Consider the following 17,063-nt stretch of genomic DNA (forward strand, 5'->3'; position numbering starts at 1 on the left):
CCCCCACTGATCGCAACTAGAGAAAGCCTGTGTACAGCAAGAAGACCCACCATAGCTGAAAAAAAAATTAATTAATTAAGAAAAAAATGGTCTCCAAAAAAATAAAGTGTATTTCAGGATGGTGACAGCAGAGCATACAATTCAGAAGGGCTCTTCTCAGCATGCAATCAAATGCCAGTCAAGCCGGTCAAGAAGGGTAGTGCTCTGGCTGCTGGCTTCCCTAGCTCCCTCAAGTCCCTGCTGGCTGGGGGTGCCCCTGAGGGATCCTGGAGGAACCTGGGGCTCTGAAGAACTCAGAGGAAAAGCCACTCAGAGGAAAAGTCCTCATGTCGTGAGGACATGACAGGAGCTAGGGCTTGAGACCCACACAGATGGAGGCTCAGATCTTGCCCGTTCCTAGCTATGTGACTGAGCAAGATGCCTAACATCTCTGAACCACAGGTCCTTCCATGGAAAACACGGAGGTGAAATGTGGTTCTTCTGAAAGCATTGTACATCTACTAGAGCAGAGTGATGCTCAACAAATGCTAGCTCTCCACCAGCCCCTTTTTGAGTAAAGGTTAGAAAAGGAAAAAAAAAGAAAACCACTGAGGAAAGGACAGAAACCCAGAGTCTCTAAAGTGCCTGCTTTGTCATTACCTGGAATGCTGGGGGTGCACATACTCTCATTAGGCCTCAAAACATTTCCCAGGCAGCCACATTTGCCGTGGCTCCCTTCCCACACCCTCCTCTCTGCCCACTGCTCCCCAAGTGGCTGGCTCCAGAGAACAGCCAATCTGTGAGAACGCAGAGGACCCAAGAGATGGGCCAATTTCTGCTCCATCCTGCAGGGCCCCCCTCCTCCTGTTCTTCCCTTGCTCCTGCTCATCATCCTGGCTCCTACACCCTGAAGACCTGGGGGTCTCCCCAGCATATCTGGGCTTGCTTTGAATCACAGAGGAAGCCAAAAGAACCAAATATGCTGAAGTGTGGGGACTTGTCCCTGGTGGTCCAGTGGTTAAGACTCCGTGCTTCCAAAACAGGGGGCACAGGGTTCAATCCCTGGTCAGGGAACTAGATCTCACCTGTGGCGCAGCCAAAAAATTCTTTTTTAATGTGTGCTCCACTCATGGAAAGGGAAACTGAGGCCCAGAGAGGAAGAGCTCCCATGAGTTGGGGCTCTGGGCCCTGTCTTCCCCTCTTTCTGGGACATTCTCTGTTTTTTTCTGCCGTATCACCACCCCTCCATGGCTACACTCTCTGCTCCATCACCCAGGCTCTCCCAGCACCCTGGGTGGTCGCTGAGGCCCTGATGTTTTCCAGCTTGGGGTGCTGTTCGTTCTCCCAGCAGTCTGTGCCCTGAAGGCAAACCCCCACCACCGTGAGGTCTCATTCTCAGGACAAGAGCAAAGGGTGGAAGGCGCTGGGTGGGCGCCCCTGGGCTGCGAGGCACAGGAGGTCAGTGAGGGTCCTGGACCTCACGTGCACGGAAGGCCTGAGAGGCACGGGGCTCCTGCACCCCAGATGGGTTTGGAATGCCCTGAGCACCCCCACTCTGCAGAGAAAACATACTGTGTGAAGAGAGAAAGAAAAGAGGGAAAGACTGCAAGAGAAAAAGGGAGAAGGAAGCTGAGAGGTGGGGTGGTGGTAGTGGTAAGAGAACAGAACACAGTGCCTGGGCACTGCAGAGCAAAGTCTGTACTGATCACACCCCCAGGATGTTCAGAAGGGAAGGGCTGGGGCCAGGGGGGCCTTTAACAGGTATCATTGGAAAAAATCCTGATGCTGGGAAAGATTGAAGGCAAAAGTAGAAGTGGATGATAGAGGATGAGATGGTTGGATGGTATCACTGACTCAATGGACATGAGTTTGAGCAAGTTCCTGGAGGTAGTAGAGGGTAGGGAAGCCTGGTGTGCTGCAGTACACGGGGGTCGTAAAGAGTCAGACACAACCGAGCTACTGAACAACAAAGTCGTGGAAACATTCCGAGTTCTCATTCCTGAGTGTGGTTCAGTCATTACCATGAATTAACTATCATTTCCCTTAAGTCCCAAGAGAACAGGCCTCCAGGGGTGGTGACACGGTGATTTCTGGACTAGGGTTCCCCTTTGATGGCTGAAGTCACCTTCAGTTTTCAGGCAGTGAGTCTGCAACAGATGCACCTGTGACCAGGCTGGTTCTGCCTGTCCATGGCCCCTGAACTAGTTATTGAACTGATAAATAGGCACCATGCCAATCTGAAGAGCTTTAGTCATCCACATGGGAAGAGCCTTTGGAAAATTCAAATGAGACGAGTCCGGGGTGCATGGTAGTGCACAGAAGGGTGAACGTGGGCCCTGAGGTGGGGGAGGGTGGAGGTAGAAAGACTATCAGGGGTTCCTGAGGAGCCAGGAGGTGACGAATGACCCCAAGCACTGACAGCAAGACTCAGGGCCCCACTCCCAGGGAGTCCCCTTATATGGCTGCTGGAAACACCAGGGAGGAAACCCACCCTCTTAGATTCCAACAGGGCACGGACTGGTATAGTAGCACAGTAGGAACATCATAAGCCGGGACTATAAAAATACAGTTGATGAAGGCTCCATTTTCCTTTGTATTGGTCGTTTGAACATCTTCTTTTGAGAACTGCCAAGTCCTGTCCATTTACTATTTTCAGTTTTATTAATTTAAACTAACTCTTCATGTTAAGTGTACAATCGAACATCTACATTGCAGACTTTTTTTTTTTCCAGCTATTTTCCATTGATTCTGTGTTTTTTTAAAGTTTTTCTACTTTGCCGTGGGGTGTACCATTTTCTTTCTTTTTTTTTTTTCTGCTTTGAGCATGTCTTTTCCTAGACTGCATACACACTCATCTATAATTTTATTTTTTACATATAACTACTTAACTAGGGGACTTCCTTTGTGGTCCAGTGGTTAAGAATCTACCTGCCATGCAGGGGACACAGGTTAGATCCTTGGTCTGGAAGATTCCACATGCTTCACAGCAACTAAACCCATGTGCCACAACTACTGAGCCTGTGCTCTAGAGACCAGGAGCCTCAAGAGAAGCCACCGCAAGAGAAGCCTAAGCACCACAACTAGAGAGTAGCCCCCACTCGCTGCAACTAGAGAAAGCCCACGAAGCAATGAAGACCTAGTGCAGCCAAAATAAATAAATAATTTAAAAAATACTTAACTCCAGTTTACTTTGGTGTAGCTTGTGAATAAAAGATATAAATGTAATCTTTCTCTCAGTTTGTTTAGCCAACTGCCCCATTTTATTTATCCAACACTCCAGCTGTTTCCCCTGCTTTTCAAAGCTGACTTTATTGTCACTAAATTCTAAAACATGGGTATGTCTGTTTCTGAACTTTCTATTTTACTTTGATGGTCTATTGGTCTGTTCTGGCAATAGTGTCAGGCTGTTTTTGTTACTTTTAATATATTTATAAGCCTACAATATATTTTAATTAATGTAGGAAATGTTACTTTCATTGTTCTTTTTTCAGAACATGATTATCAATTTACATGTATTTATTCCTTCAGATGGACTTTAAAATCACTCTGCTAGGCTGAACTTCAATTGCAATTATATTAACTTCATAGCATGTTTTGGGTGAAATGACATATTTATGACATGGAATCTTGCCATCCAGAATGCCGGCCCACTTTATGTTTTTGTACAGCCTGCACGTTTAGAAGGATTTTTATAATTTTAAATGGTTGAAAAAAATCAAGTGTATTTTATGGTAAGTAAAAATTACATAGAATTACCATTTTAGCATCCATCAGTTTATTGTAACATAGCCGCACTCATTCAACCGATCATTAGGATTGCCTAAGTCCACCTGCTTCTGACACCCTCTGGCCCTCAAGATCTAAAATATTCACCATCTGGCCCTTGACAGAACTCTGCCGAGACCTAGTTTATGTGAATGTTGTCCCTGAATTGTGCAGAGCACTGCTAGGGCAACTGTATTCTCCGGCCCTATCCCTCCCCACAGCTCACTTAGAGTGCAGTAGGGAATCTACACAAAAGAAACCATTGTTTAAGTGTGATGAATGCTACAAAAGGGGGCCCTGGAAGCACACAACCAGGGAAGAGAAGCCAATGGCGACAAGGGGCATGGGGTGGTCGGAGACATCCAAGAAAAACATGAAGGAAGAGTAGCAGAGAGTTGTCATAAGGAAAACAGAGAGGACAGTAGGGTGGGGAGAATTTGAGGGAGAGGAAGTGACCTGTCTACTTGGGAAGCACTCATTTTTTCTGGTCCCCTTCTTGAGCCCAGAAAGGAGTGTGACTCACCCAAGCCGTTCTCAAATCTGGGGCCGGAGGAGGGCCCAGGGCAGAGGGCGGCAGGCCTCTTCACTCTTGCCCTGCCCTCTACCCGTCCCTCCTCACTCCCCAGCCCATGCAGACATGACAAATGGATGGCAGCACACTCCCCCACGGAGCCTCACAATCCTTCTCAGCCCGGGACTGCCAGCCACTCCTGATCAATCAGAGCGGCATCAAGGTACCAACCATCTGTCACCCGGGCGGGATGCTCTCATCACGGGGCCATGCCTGTGGTTCCCAGCACATGTCGCCAGGCAATGTTTTTATTAAAGGGAAACAGTCCAAGTCTCTGCGCTCATTGTCTTGGGTAAACAAAACCTGCTGCAGGTGTTTACTTCCAAGATTGCTCCTCCCCTCCTCTCCACCCTCCACTATTGTAGAAACACACAATTAACCCCCTCCCCAGCTCCGTAGCACCCTCTAGGAATCTGCCAGCCTGGAGAGAGGCCTCTTTCTTCTCAAGGACTTCTTTTAAGGAGCTCCGGCAAATGAAATCACCAAAGTAGCATCAGGTTTCTAGTGTGGCTGAATCACTGAATTCATTTTGATCTAAAAGCAAACCCAGGGGGAAGTCACATGTAGAAATGCCTTCTAGTGAGAGGGCTGGCAGCCTCTGCCCTTGGCCTGTGGTACACACGGACCTCTGTGTTGTGGTCCAAGGCAGGGAGACCCCAGAGATTCACAGCACTTCCCCAGAAAGAGGGGAGGCACTTCCCCAGCAAGAGGGGAGGCTGGGCTAACCCACAACAGAAAGTTCTCAATAGCGCAGAAGTGGGTGGGGGCACTGCGTTCCAAGACCTGGGTTGTGATGAGCACGTGTTGGGGAAAAGGAGGATGGGGGTAAGCGAAGATCCAGCCCATCATTTAATAGGGCAGCAGGGGCAAGCAAAGGCCTTGATGTAAAACGGAACTGGATTAAAATCACAGCCCACTGGAACCCCGAGCACATCCCATCCATCACCTCTCTGAGCTCTGGTGCCAGCCTGATGGGGCATCTCCCAGGATTGGAAATCACTGGGCCAAGTGCTCAGAAAGCCTGGCATGAAGCTGGCCCTGCAAAGCTTAATGAGGTGAGGGCAGTCCAGAACATTCAGTCATGCACAGAAGCTGTGCAGTGCTGCTATTTTTTCAAGAAAAAAATCAATTAAGCTGGTCTCTGCTCACAAAAAGCAAAGTGTTTAAGACAGTGATCCTTATACTGTCCTGTGCACACAGTGGATCATGTAGTGAGGTGTGAACGATAAGAAGGCAGTCATGCTCAGGACTTCCCAACTGGTCCAGTGGCTAAGATTTTGCACTCCCAATTCAGGGGCCCAGGTTGGATCCCTGGTCGGGGAATTAGAGCCCACATGCTGCAACTAGGAGCCTGAATGTCACAAGGAAGATCCCACATGCTACAACTAAGACCTGGAACAGCCAAATAAATACATTAAAATAAAGCAACTTTGTAAGGCCCAGTGATTCAGTTTCTACAAGGTTTTCTGAGGCTAGAAGCTGCTCCCCTCCTCTGCTCCCACCTCCACAATGTCCCTGTACTCTGACATCTCCTCCACATCCATGATGTCAGCCTGGTCCTTCTCCCAGCCACCTTCAGCATCTCACCTCAACCCCTCAGAATCAGACCCGTGTCCACTGGCTCCCCCATCTCCTCCCGGTTGACACACAAATCCTTAAACTTGCTACAGCACCCTGGCAGGTAAAGGGGCAGAGCAGGGCCCAGGGGAGGTGACCCCGTGTCCCAAACATCTCTGCATAATACCTGGATGAGACAGTTGGAACTGGTGAAGTGACTGAACGATGACTATGCTAAAGGAAGTGCAGCTGAATGAATAACCTGAAGCACATATGATTTACTTTAATTCCTAGATGAGAATCGTTTGGAAATAGCACTCTGTTGATGTTTTTATGTTTGTTGCTTTTACCTAGTTTACTCCATTTTATTGGCTACCACAAAGCTCCTTTAAACCACTTCCTAAGACTTTCCTTTTCAAAAGAGGTGGACAGCAGAAGGGCAACCGTCAGCTCAGCCTATTGAGGCACTGCCAAACCCACACAAATGCCCAGGGTCACCATTTGGGAAAAGTAACCACTTTCATATGGTGTGTGGGTAACATGGTACAGAGCTGAACTCTAACGAGCCTGAGAATTCTAAAAATTTAGGCCTGTTTCTTGATCATTATGACGATGATATTAAGGTAGAGGGATGCAACACACTTGGTTTTTTGTAGCTTGATTTATAATTTGTAAACATGTAATTCAACTCGTCTCACGTGGTGCCAGTGGTAATGAACCCGCCTCTCAATACAGGAAACATTTAATCCAGGGTTTCTCAACCTTGGCTTGATTATTTTTATTGATTGATTTTTTTCTGGTGCATAGGATCTTAGCTCCCTGACTGGGGATCAAACCTGCACCCCTGCAGTGGGAGCTTGGCGTCTTAACCACTGGACCACCAGGGTATTGGCACGATTATTTTTGGTGGAATAATTCTTTGCTGGGGTGGGGGGGACTGCTCTGTGCACTGTAGGATGTTGAGCATCATCTCTGACCTCTACCCACTAGATGCTACTTGCAAACTCTTCCCCTAACCCCCTCACCAAGTTCTGACAAGCAAAAACGTCTCCCGACATTGCCTCAGCTGAACCCCTGAGTTCAGACATCTACTCTGTGGGCCTCTATCTGTATCCTGCCCGTCAGGGTCAGAACACTGGCTTCTAGGCCTGAGACCTTGGGTGGCCACCTTCCTCCTCCACACTTGGCGGGAACTAGAGGAGAGCTTGTGGTCAAGTTCATTGCTGGCCAGGCTCCCTCCTCCCACCTTGGCCAAGCGCTCTGAGGCAGCGGTGGTGGTGGTGGTGGGGGTGGGTGCAGGCAGGGACTGAGGTTCAGGTGCTCACCTGTTCAGGAAGATGCTGCTGACGTCGTCGTGCGTGATGGGGGGCTTCTTGGAGCTGGCGGCCATCCGCAGCGGGCGCAGGAAGTTGTTCACCAGGATGTGCAGCTGCTGCACGTACTCGGCCTCGGCCTCCAGCATGCTGAACACCACCTGGTTCCTCTTGCGCATGCTGTCCGCGTGCGGCGACCGGATGTAGTCCTGGATGATGGTCTTCCACTTGCGCCGGCACAGCCAGCCCCGCAGGAAGCTCTGCACCTGGGCCCCGAGACCGGCAGGAGAGCCGCCCATCAGCCTACGCTGCATCTCCTGAGATTCTGTTAAAAATGCCAACCCCAGGCCCCACCCCAGACCTCTGTGTTCAAACCAGGTCCCCAGGTTGCTCTGGTAGCATCCCCAGACAGAGGGAAAACGCGGCTCCAAGTCCCCACCATGGGAGGGGCCGCGAGAAGAGAGAGCTGCCAGGCTGTGCTGGGTGGAGCTCACACTTCTCATCTAATGACTGGTCTGAGAGCCCAGAAGTTTCCATTTAAGCTTGTCTGGTCAGAGGGCGATTATCACATTGAACTGAACATGGCAGATGAGTTCATCTCATGCTTGGACTTCATCGGCCGCCGCCAGAGGCTCTCCCCTGCTTCCGTGGGGAGAAAAGAACATGGTCACTCGAGTTGGGCTGCTTGGCTTGGCCTCATTTTGGTGATAACTTGGGAAGGGCTTTGATTCCTAGACTCAGAGGACTGTGTGAAGATCTGCATGCTTCCAATCAAGGCTTCTCACCATTCCTGCTGCTGAGCTGTGGGCAAGCTCAGGGGCTGCACGGGGAGGGACCAGGGCCCCAGGAACAAGGGTGCTGCATGGTGCTGGGTCGGAGGGGGGATCCTGGGGATCCAGGGGATGCCTGTTGAGGCGCTCATCAAAGCACTATCAGCTGAAAAGGGCACTCACCATGAACAGCAAGTGTGGCCTTCTGAGTGCAGACCTGTGGCCAGGGCCGACTGCCCTGGGGAGGAGCAGTCTGACCTTGTCACAGTAGCTCTCTCTGAAGATAGGAAGCCTCGCTCAGAGGCCCCAGGAGGGTGACAATAAAAGGAGGACAGTGCATTTCAGCTGGGACTTAACCAAGTGTTCCCACCAGAATGGCTTTCAAAATGGGCCGGGAAGTCCAGTGGGGCCATGGAAGAGAAGGCAGGTCTGCACATCCCTGTGTGGGTAGGGCTTGGTTCAGACCCCTGGTGGCAAGTCTAATGTCCAGGGGGTCCTATGGATCATAGGTGGGCAGGCACCTGGCCTAGAGCCAGCAGACATTGTGTGCAGGAGGCGGGCCCGGGGCTGCAAGACCTCCTGCTTTTCCAAGGGATGGTGTGTCCCAGTGACTGAGGATGTGGGCTTTGGAGCTCAGCAACTGGGGTTTAAATGTCACTTTGCCAATACCTGGCTGTGTGACCTGAACAAGTCGTTTTGCCCTTATGGGCTTCTGTACCCTCATCTGTGAAATGCAGATAATAATCAAACTCCAGAGGACTCTCAGTTCGGAAGAGATTAATCTGCATACATCTCCTAGAATAGTGTCTGGCACATAGAAAGTGCGTAATGGATGTTAGCTTTTTCTATTTCTGAGAAACCAGAAATATAGACTTTTTTTTTTAATGTGAAATGTTTAGCGTTTATAGCACTGGCAACACATTAAAAGGGGGGAAAAAAAGACACCGTATGGGCTAAAAACCCCAAACACGCTGGGAGGCTGAACTTGGCCTGTGGGAAGCCGGTTTGCAGCTTCTGGTCTGGATGGTGCTGGAGTTCTTTTATGCTCTTAACAAGGAGGGTTTTCTGGTTTCGCTTGTTTTTCTTAGGGTGAGTCAGGCTCCCCTGCTTCAAGTCTGGCCAGCTGCAAACACAGACCATGTTCTTCCCCTCCACAGGGTGGTCCACGGTGCTGGTCAGTATCCCTGCCACTGGGCAGCTTTCTGGTACCTCCTGAGATGTCCACCCCTCCTGGACTCCAACAGAGTAAAACCAGCTGGGCCAACCCTGGTGTGTCACAGAGGTCAGTTGCCATGCTGACCTCTGCTGGACACCAAAGGGCACAGTTGGGAGAGGCAGTGTTTGTAGGACAGTGGTTGGGGTGAGGGGGGCGGGCAGGCACGAAAGGTTGGGAGGATGGAAGAGCGGCCTGGGGTCTCCCTGAGGCTGCCCAGGGTCATGAGGAAAGCTCTCAGCTATGAGTCTCATAGCCTGGGTTCCTGCGCTGGCTCAATCCACTCTTTCATCTTTTGAGGCCTGGGTTTTCTTATCTACCAAATGGGCTGAACTACCCTACCTCACAGAGACAGCCCGAAGAAATGGCTCGATGAGGTGCTGGTCAGACGTGAGGGGCTATTGGTTCTGCCTTTGGAGTGGAAGTGGAAGGACACACTGGGAGCAGGGGGACAGCAGCGGGATACTATGGACATGGGGCTGTGCTGGGGGTGGGGCTCTCTAAAGAGGACCAAGGCAGCTTTGCCAGCCCTGAGGGACGGCACAGACCTTCTTGATTTTTTTGATGTCACTGTCTTCGTCGTTGGGGGTGACGGTCTGGGTGGACTGGATGCGCTCATTGTCCTTGAGCAGAGATGCGATCTGCAACAGAAACATGGGTCAGCTGCTGGGGGTAGGGGGGCTGCGGCAGCGGCGGAAGTCCCACTCCTCCAGGCACCACCAGGCGCGGTGTGGTGGGCAAGTGCGCTCCCAGGCACTCCATGAGGACGGAGGTACTGCAGCTCCTGTCCGCCCGAGGTTACAAGCCGGACATCTGTGAGTGAGCACTGCTCCTGGTGCCTGTCCACCCGGGTCCAGGGCAGCTGGGATCTGACTCTGAGTGACCCTGGGCGGGGCACCCTCAGGGCTGCAGGCAATCCCTTTGTAATCTGGGAGCTTTGGTCCAAATCTGTGATCATCTTCCTTACTTCCTAAACCTTCAGTCCCTTTATCTTCAAATTTCTATTGTGGTAAAATAGACATAACATAAAATTTACTGTTTTAACCGGTTTTAAGTGCACAGCTCAGTAGCATCAAGTTCATTTACACTGCTGTGCAACCATCTGCACCATCTGTCTCCAGAACTTTCTCATCCTCCCCAACTCTGTCCCCATTTAAACACTAACTCCCCAGTCCCTGGCACCCACCATTCTACTTTCTGTGAATCTGATGTCTCTAGGTACCTTGCCTAAGTGGAATCAGACAGTATTTGTCTACCTGTGTCTGCCTTATTTCACCAGCATAAGGTTCACCTATGTCATACCAGGTGTCAGACTTCCCTTCCTTTGTGAGGTTGAGTAATATCCACTGTATTGTTGTTTAGTTGCTCAGTAGTGTCCAGCTCTTTGCAACTCCATGGACCGTAGTCTGCCAGGCTCCTCTGTCCATGGGATTTTCTAGGCAAGAATACTGGAGTGGGTTGCCATTTCCTTCTCCAGGGGATCTTCCTGACCCAGGGAGCAAACTGTTCTCAAGCACTGGCAGGCAGATTCTTTACCGCTGAGCCACCAGGGAGGACATCCATTGTATGTACAAACCCTATTTTGCGATCCATTCATCCATCAATGGACACTTGGGTAGTCACTTTGTCTTTTCAAACAAAACTGTCCTGGAACCCCAGCAGGACTTCAGTTGGAAGCGCTGCTGGCTTGGCTGTCCCCTCCCGGGACAACCCTGAAGGACTTCTCTGACTTGGAGCTCTCTTTGGAACACAGCCTGGGAACTGCTGGCCTAGAAAAATGGAGCAGCCCTTTAAACGAGCGTTGGAGCTGATCTAAGAATCTATATTTGCCAGATTTGGGATCAGACAGGTCTGCCCAGCTGCAAGAATAAAGCCAGCAGGGTGGCGCCCAGGAGAAGAGGCGCCTTAAGCCACACTGTGGCCGGGGGCCTCAGGCATCCCGCAGGTGGACAGGCCAGTGGTGCAGCCTCCCTGGTGGGACTCCATCACGCCACCCCGGAGTCCGCAAGTTTCTGCTGGGGATCCCTCACCAGGGCTCCCAGGGCTGTGGACTTTCCAGTGAAAACGCTGGCATGCATGCATACTAAGTCGCTTCAGTCTTGTCTGACCCTTTGCAACTCTATGGACTGTATCCCGCCAAGCTCCTCTGTCAGTAGGATTCTCCAGGCAAGAATACGGGAGTGGGTTGCCATTTCCTTCTCCAGGGAATCTTCCCAGCCAAGGGACTGAACCCGTGTCTCTTGGTTTCCTGCAGTGGCAGGCTGATTCTTTATCACTAGTGCCACCTGGGAAGCCCGAAAATGCTGATATTGCCTGTGTATTCCATCACAACTATGGTATCTATGGGGGAAGGACCACACCGTTTCATTCATTCATGGGTTCTGGGTGCCTAGCATGGGGCTGGCACCTGAAAGATATTCATTGGCTACAGAAATAAGTCAATTAGAGAAGGGTCAGAACCACAGCAGCGACAAAAACCTCAACCACAGGAAAACACCACAGTCACCGAGCCCCACACAGCCCAGGGGACTCCACAAACACTGCCACAAAGCCTCTGCTCCTCTTCAGAGCACGTGGCTTTGTCCCCTCAAGGCCACTTGCTAAACTGCAGAATGAATGGGCTCTCACAATTGAGCGAATTGAGCACTCTGAAAGCAAAATGGAACAGTTACCCGCTCTCCACTCGCGGGTTGCTAAAATTACCCTGGCCTATGCTTGAAGAGCGGCTGAAAATATCTAACTGAGACATATTCAGCGCCGACACAGGCTTTTCTTCTTTCTCCCCCACCCCCCACCTTTTCTTTCGATTCTCTGGGAACATCTGCACAGTGAAATAAAGGCTGGTTCTTTGATCTGTATTTTAAAGGGCTGAGGAACAAATGCGAACACACAGACGCACAGGCAGGCTCTTAGAGAGCTGAGAGATGCAGGAATGCCCAGTCAATGCCCACATTCGACCTGATTATTATCACCTTCTGCTTTCTTTGCCACTTTTGAGCTTTGCACGTGGAACCATTTTTTTTTTTTTAGCATGGTGGGTTGTGTGTGTGTGTGTGTGTGTGTGTGCTATATGTGTGTGTGTGTGTCCGTCCTGTATTTAAACCTGGCACTTGTCTCAGAAAGAGGCATTCCAGGACATCCACTCAGCAGGGACTGGGGCAAAAAATAGATGCAATTAGGTCAGGCGCTATGCTGCATGCACAGTAGCACTGGCAGTCTTGGAGCCTGTGTTCAAGGATCATCAGGTCCAGGGTGGGAGGCAAAGCTCTAGTGAGGGAGTTGCAAGCCTGGGACCCCGCACAAGTCCTGGGCTGTGGCCCATCTCTGCCTGGAACGAGGGTCAGGTGAGCCCATGGAGGCAGCCTTTCTCTGACCCTGGCAGGTCTCTTCTGGAGATGGCTATGCTTTGGACCTTGGTTTGCTTGCTAGACATCCAGGGTCTGCTCAGTTGACCCTTGTTGATGAAGGCCATGCAGGGTGGGGACTTTGGCTCATGCCCAACTCACCGGCTAGAGTCTAGCTTCGGCTGCCTGACCAGGCTCAAAGCCAGGTGTCTCTGCTGGATCCTGCCCACTCGCCACCGGTGGTCTGGCTTCCTTGATCCATCAGAGCAAAACCCCGCTTGCCACACCAACTTTGAGACACGGTGCATCGACTTCTGCCCCATCCTGCTCCCGCCTCAAGAGGCAGTGTCTTTAGTCCAGAATGCATTTAGTCAGAGCAGTTATTTATGGTGGAATTAACCCAGGTGTTTTCCTGTTTGTTACCCACCAAGTTTTTACTAAAGACCTTTGTAGTTCTTGCTTTTCAGATAGCTGCCACACAGTTCAGTTCTTCCTCCCTTTTTTTTTCCTTCCTTAAATTTTTTGATCTTGTCTAGTCTATGGGGTCGCACAGAGTCGGACACGACTGACGTGACCTAGCAGCAGCAGCAGCAGTTACATGTGGGATCTAGTTCCCTGTGCATGTGTGCTTAGTCACTCAGTCTTGTCCAACTCTATGGGACCCTATGGACTGTCGCCTACAAAGGTCCATATAGTCAAAACTATGACTTTTTTTTCCAGTAGTCATGTATGGATGTGAGAGCTGGACAATAAAAAAGGCTGAGCTCTGAAGAATTGATGCCCCTGCATTCTGGGGGGCTTCCCTGGTGGCTCAGATGGTAATGAATCTGCCCACAATGTGGAAGACTGGGGTTCGATCCTTGGGTCAGGAGGATACCCTGGAGAAGGGAACGGCAACCCACTCCAGTATTCTTGCCTGGAGAATCCCATGGACAGAGAAGCTTGGTGGGCTACAATCCATGGGGATCACAAAGAATCAGACATGACTGAGCAATTAAAACACACATTGTGACCTCCTGGTGAGATGAGGCAGTGAGAGGTGATCAGATCATTGTGTGGAGGCGAAGAACAGCTGGCGAGGGGCATCTAAGGGCTGAGAGTCAGCATCTCTCAGGTAAAGGAGAATTGCTGGGATGCTGTTAAAGTGCAGGTTCTGACTCGGCATATCTAAGTGGGACCCCAAGTTCTGCATTTCTGATGGGCCATATCACACTTTGAGTAGTGAAGGTCTAGAAGACTTAACCTAGCAAGGCTAGAAGACTAGTTCTAGAAGTTCTAGAAGACTTAACCAGTCTCCAGACGGCCATAGCAGGCAGAAGGAAGGGACCGTCTTGGAGCTGAGCCTCAGCCCACACTCTGAGGACTTACCAGCCACACTCTGGCCCCACACTCGCCCCCTTAGTCCATGTGGTTGTCAGCAGAGTAACCAGGAGCTTGCCAATCAGTAACCTCACTTGATCTTCACAACCTTGTCAGCTAACGATAAAAAGCCTGTTTTCAGAAAGAAGGTTGAGCACCAAAGAATTGATGCTTTCGAACTGTGGTGCTGGAGAAGACTCTTGAGAGTCTCTTGGGCAGTAAGGAGATCAAACCAGTCAATCCTAAAGGAAATCAACCCTGAATATTCATTGGAAGGACTGATGCTGAAGCTGAAATTCCAATGCTTTGGCCACCTGATGTAAAGAGCTAACTCACTGGAAAAGATCCTGATGCTGGGAAAGATTGAGGGCAGGAGGAGAAGTGGATGACAGAGGATGAGATCATTGGATAGCAACATCGATTCAAAGGACAAGAGTTTGAGCAAACCCCGGGAGATAGTGAAGGACAAGGAAGCTAGGTGTACTGCAGTCCATGGGGTAGCAAAGAGTTGGACATGACTTAGCGACTAAACAACAACATAGACAGAGGTGCAGAGAGACTGGGGGACTTGCTTCAGGTTGCAGCTGTTATAAGGCAGAGGTGGGCTTTGAACTCAGATCTGACCACCCAACCTTTTAAGTTTGGGGCTGGCACAGCTGTGGCTGGGAGTGGGTCCCTCCTGCCCACCCTGTGTCTCCCTGAACCTGGGGAGCCCGGTTGTGAGGCTGGAGGCCGGGATCCCTGGGCAGCCTCCTCTGCTCCCGGGGTTGTGGTCACCTCTGCCTTCAGTCGCTCGATCTCCACCTCCCCGTCCTCGATCTGCTGCCGCAGCTGCTTGGCCACCGTCTTCTCAGTCTCCACGATCTGCAGCAGGTGCAGGTATTTTTGCATCAGCGCCTCGTGCTCCGTGGCCAGGGTCCGATAGCTGTGGACAGAGGGAAAGGGCAGGTAGGACACTGTACCCACAGGAGCGGCTGCCTCTCTGGGGTCACCAATGACCTCCTGCTTAAATTGAGGGGACACTGTTCAGTCTGGAATCTACTGACATGACCTTCCAGGTTCCCTGGATGCAGCTGGCCAGTGGAGAGCCAGCTTAGAGACAGTGGCTTTTGTCACAAACTCAGAAGCTGCTTCACACAAGTTCTTTAAGTCCCAGGGAACTATGGGGGAGACCCTCATGGCAAAATGGGACAATAATTGCTTCCCTACAAGCCCCCAGGATGGAGATGAGGATCCCAGGAGGCTGAGGGCAGGGAAACAGCTTTGCTCTAGGAGAGGGGCTATGTGATGGAGGCGGTGGGCAGGGGAGACTGGTCCCTTGATGGTGTCAGAGAAGGAGGCTCTGCCCAGTGGTGCTCTGAAGGGGCATGGAGGGGTGGTGGAAAGAGCTGGCAGCTTCTCCTTAGGGGGGTGGCAGGGGCAGAGGGTGGGCAGAGGACCTGGAGCCTGTACCTGGAGGAAAACACCTGATCCTCAAATCAAACCTCCATGCTTGCTCCTCCATCCCCTTCTAGAGGTAAACGACAAGCTACAAGAGAGAACTCTTTGGTTAAAATAAGGCTTTGATACATTTCTTATAATGAATTTAAACTAGAGTATCAGGTGTTAATGTTTTCCCAACTTCCCAAGAGGCTTAATTATCTTGATTTGCAAAGGAGATGCAGTCGAGAGCAGGAAGGAGTCCGTTTTCACACCACTGGTCTCTCCTCCTTGCTCCACCAGTGTGAAAATTCAGAGCCTTCATCAGTTTGTTCTTAGTGGTGCTTCAAAACTGGGATCTGGAGTCTTACTGGCAGGACAGTTTGGTCTGTTTTTGCCTCCCTTTCTCCCCTTCCCCTGTCTTCTCTGCCTGCCTCCCTTGCCTCCTCCTCCCCCAGTTTCCTGTTCTAAAAACACGATTTATTGGAGCATAAATTTACCATGTTGTGTTAGTTTCTGCTATAAGCAAAGTGATCCATCTATATGTGTACATATATCCCCTCTTCTTTGGAGCTCCTTCCCTTCTAGGTCACCGCAGAGCACTGAGTAGAGTTCCCTGTGCGGTATGGCAGGTTCTCGTTAGTCATCTGTCTCATACATAGTAGTGTATATATGTCGATCCCAATCTCCCGATTTCTCCCCCTGCTCTTGCCCCTTTGGTGTCCGTAAGTGTGTTTTCTATATCTGTGACTCTATTTCTGCATTGCAGATAAGTTCATCTGTACCATTTTTCCAGATTCCACATATAAGTGATACTATATGAAATTTGTTTTTCTCTTTCTGACTTCCTTGACTCTGTACGACACACGCTAGGCCCATCTGCACCTCTGTGCAGCCCTGTCTTTATAGACTCACAGACTCTCAGAGCTGGAAGGACACTCAGGAATCACAAAAGGCCAACTGTCTCCTTTTATAAACAAAGAAACTGAGGCCCAGAGAGGGGAAGTGACTTGCCCCCCTGAATGACAGTCAGTCACTGAGCGTTGAAGCTGGAGCTGTAATCGCACCACAGTTCCTGAAGAGTCAGGTCTGTGCTCTCCACGTGGCCGTCCAGTTTCCATCCAGTTCTCCTTACTGAGCTCCAGACCATAAGCCACACTTGGTGTTACATTTTACACATTGCTGTACAGACACATAGCCCAAAGGCATCCCATATACTAGACTACTATGCATACAGTGGCAGAGTACATGGTGTCTCTATAACTGTTCCTATACTATGTGCTTATTTTTGTACATACCTTCTTGTACATACCTTCTACTATGTTATGTCAAAGTGAAAGTGTTAGTCGCTCAGTTGTCTCTGACTTTTTTTGTGGTCCCAAAGACTGTAGCCTGCCAGGCCACCATGGAAGACTTATGGCCAGCCAACCTGCTCCACAAATTAAAGATGCCTCTGAAAACACATCTAGACCTGCACACTCGGTGTCAGACTGGACCCTGATGGCTTCTCTCAGTCCTTCAGTCTGTGCTACGGTTGGCCATCCGCATAGTATCTGACCTGAAGAGCTTCTGGGTGGCCATGACTTCTGGGTTGACACCAGTCGGGGACAGCTCACTGTCTCTCTGCAGGTATCTCATGGGCCAAAAGGCCCACATCTCTTAGACAACCTAACTGTAGCCTCAGCAGCTAGTTTTTATCTTCCCCTTAAATGTGCTGGCCCAAAGCAAAAAAGCCTGTGTCCGAGTCGAGTGTGGCCTTGGCAAGAGTTGAAT

General features: G+C 50.4%; 1 protein-coding gene across 1 annotated transcript in view; it reads right to left on the minus strand.

Annotated features, from left to right (window-relative positions):
* Positions 1-17,063, minus strand: part of RASGRF1 (Ras protein specific guanine nucleotide releasing factor 1) — a 101,116-nt gene that overhangs the window by 55,102 nt on the left and 28,951 nt on the right. Inside the window, exons 3-5 of the mRNA XM_065906523.1 lie at positions 14,649-14,796; positions 9,717-9,809; positions 7,198-7,451 (exon numbers count right to left, since the gene is read on the minus strand). Of these exons, the coding sequence (XP_065762595.1) occupies positions 7,198-7,451; positions 9,717-9,809; positions 14,649-14,796 (495 nt within the window). The remainder of the gene's footprint in view (positions 1-7,197; positions 7,452-9,716; positions 9,810-14,648; positions 14,797-17,063) is intronic.

This window comes from Muntiacus reevesi, chromosome 15 (genome assembly GCF_963930625.1).
Source record: "Muntiacus reevesi chromosome 15, mMunRee1.1, whole genome shotgun sequence".
NCBI lineage: Eukaryota > Metazoa > Chordata > Mammalia > Artiodactyla > Cervidae > Muntiacus > Muntiacus reevesi.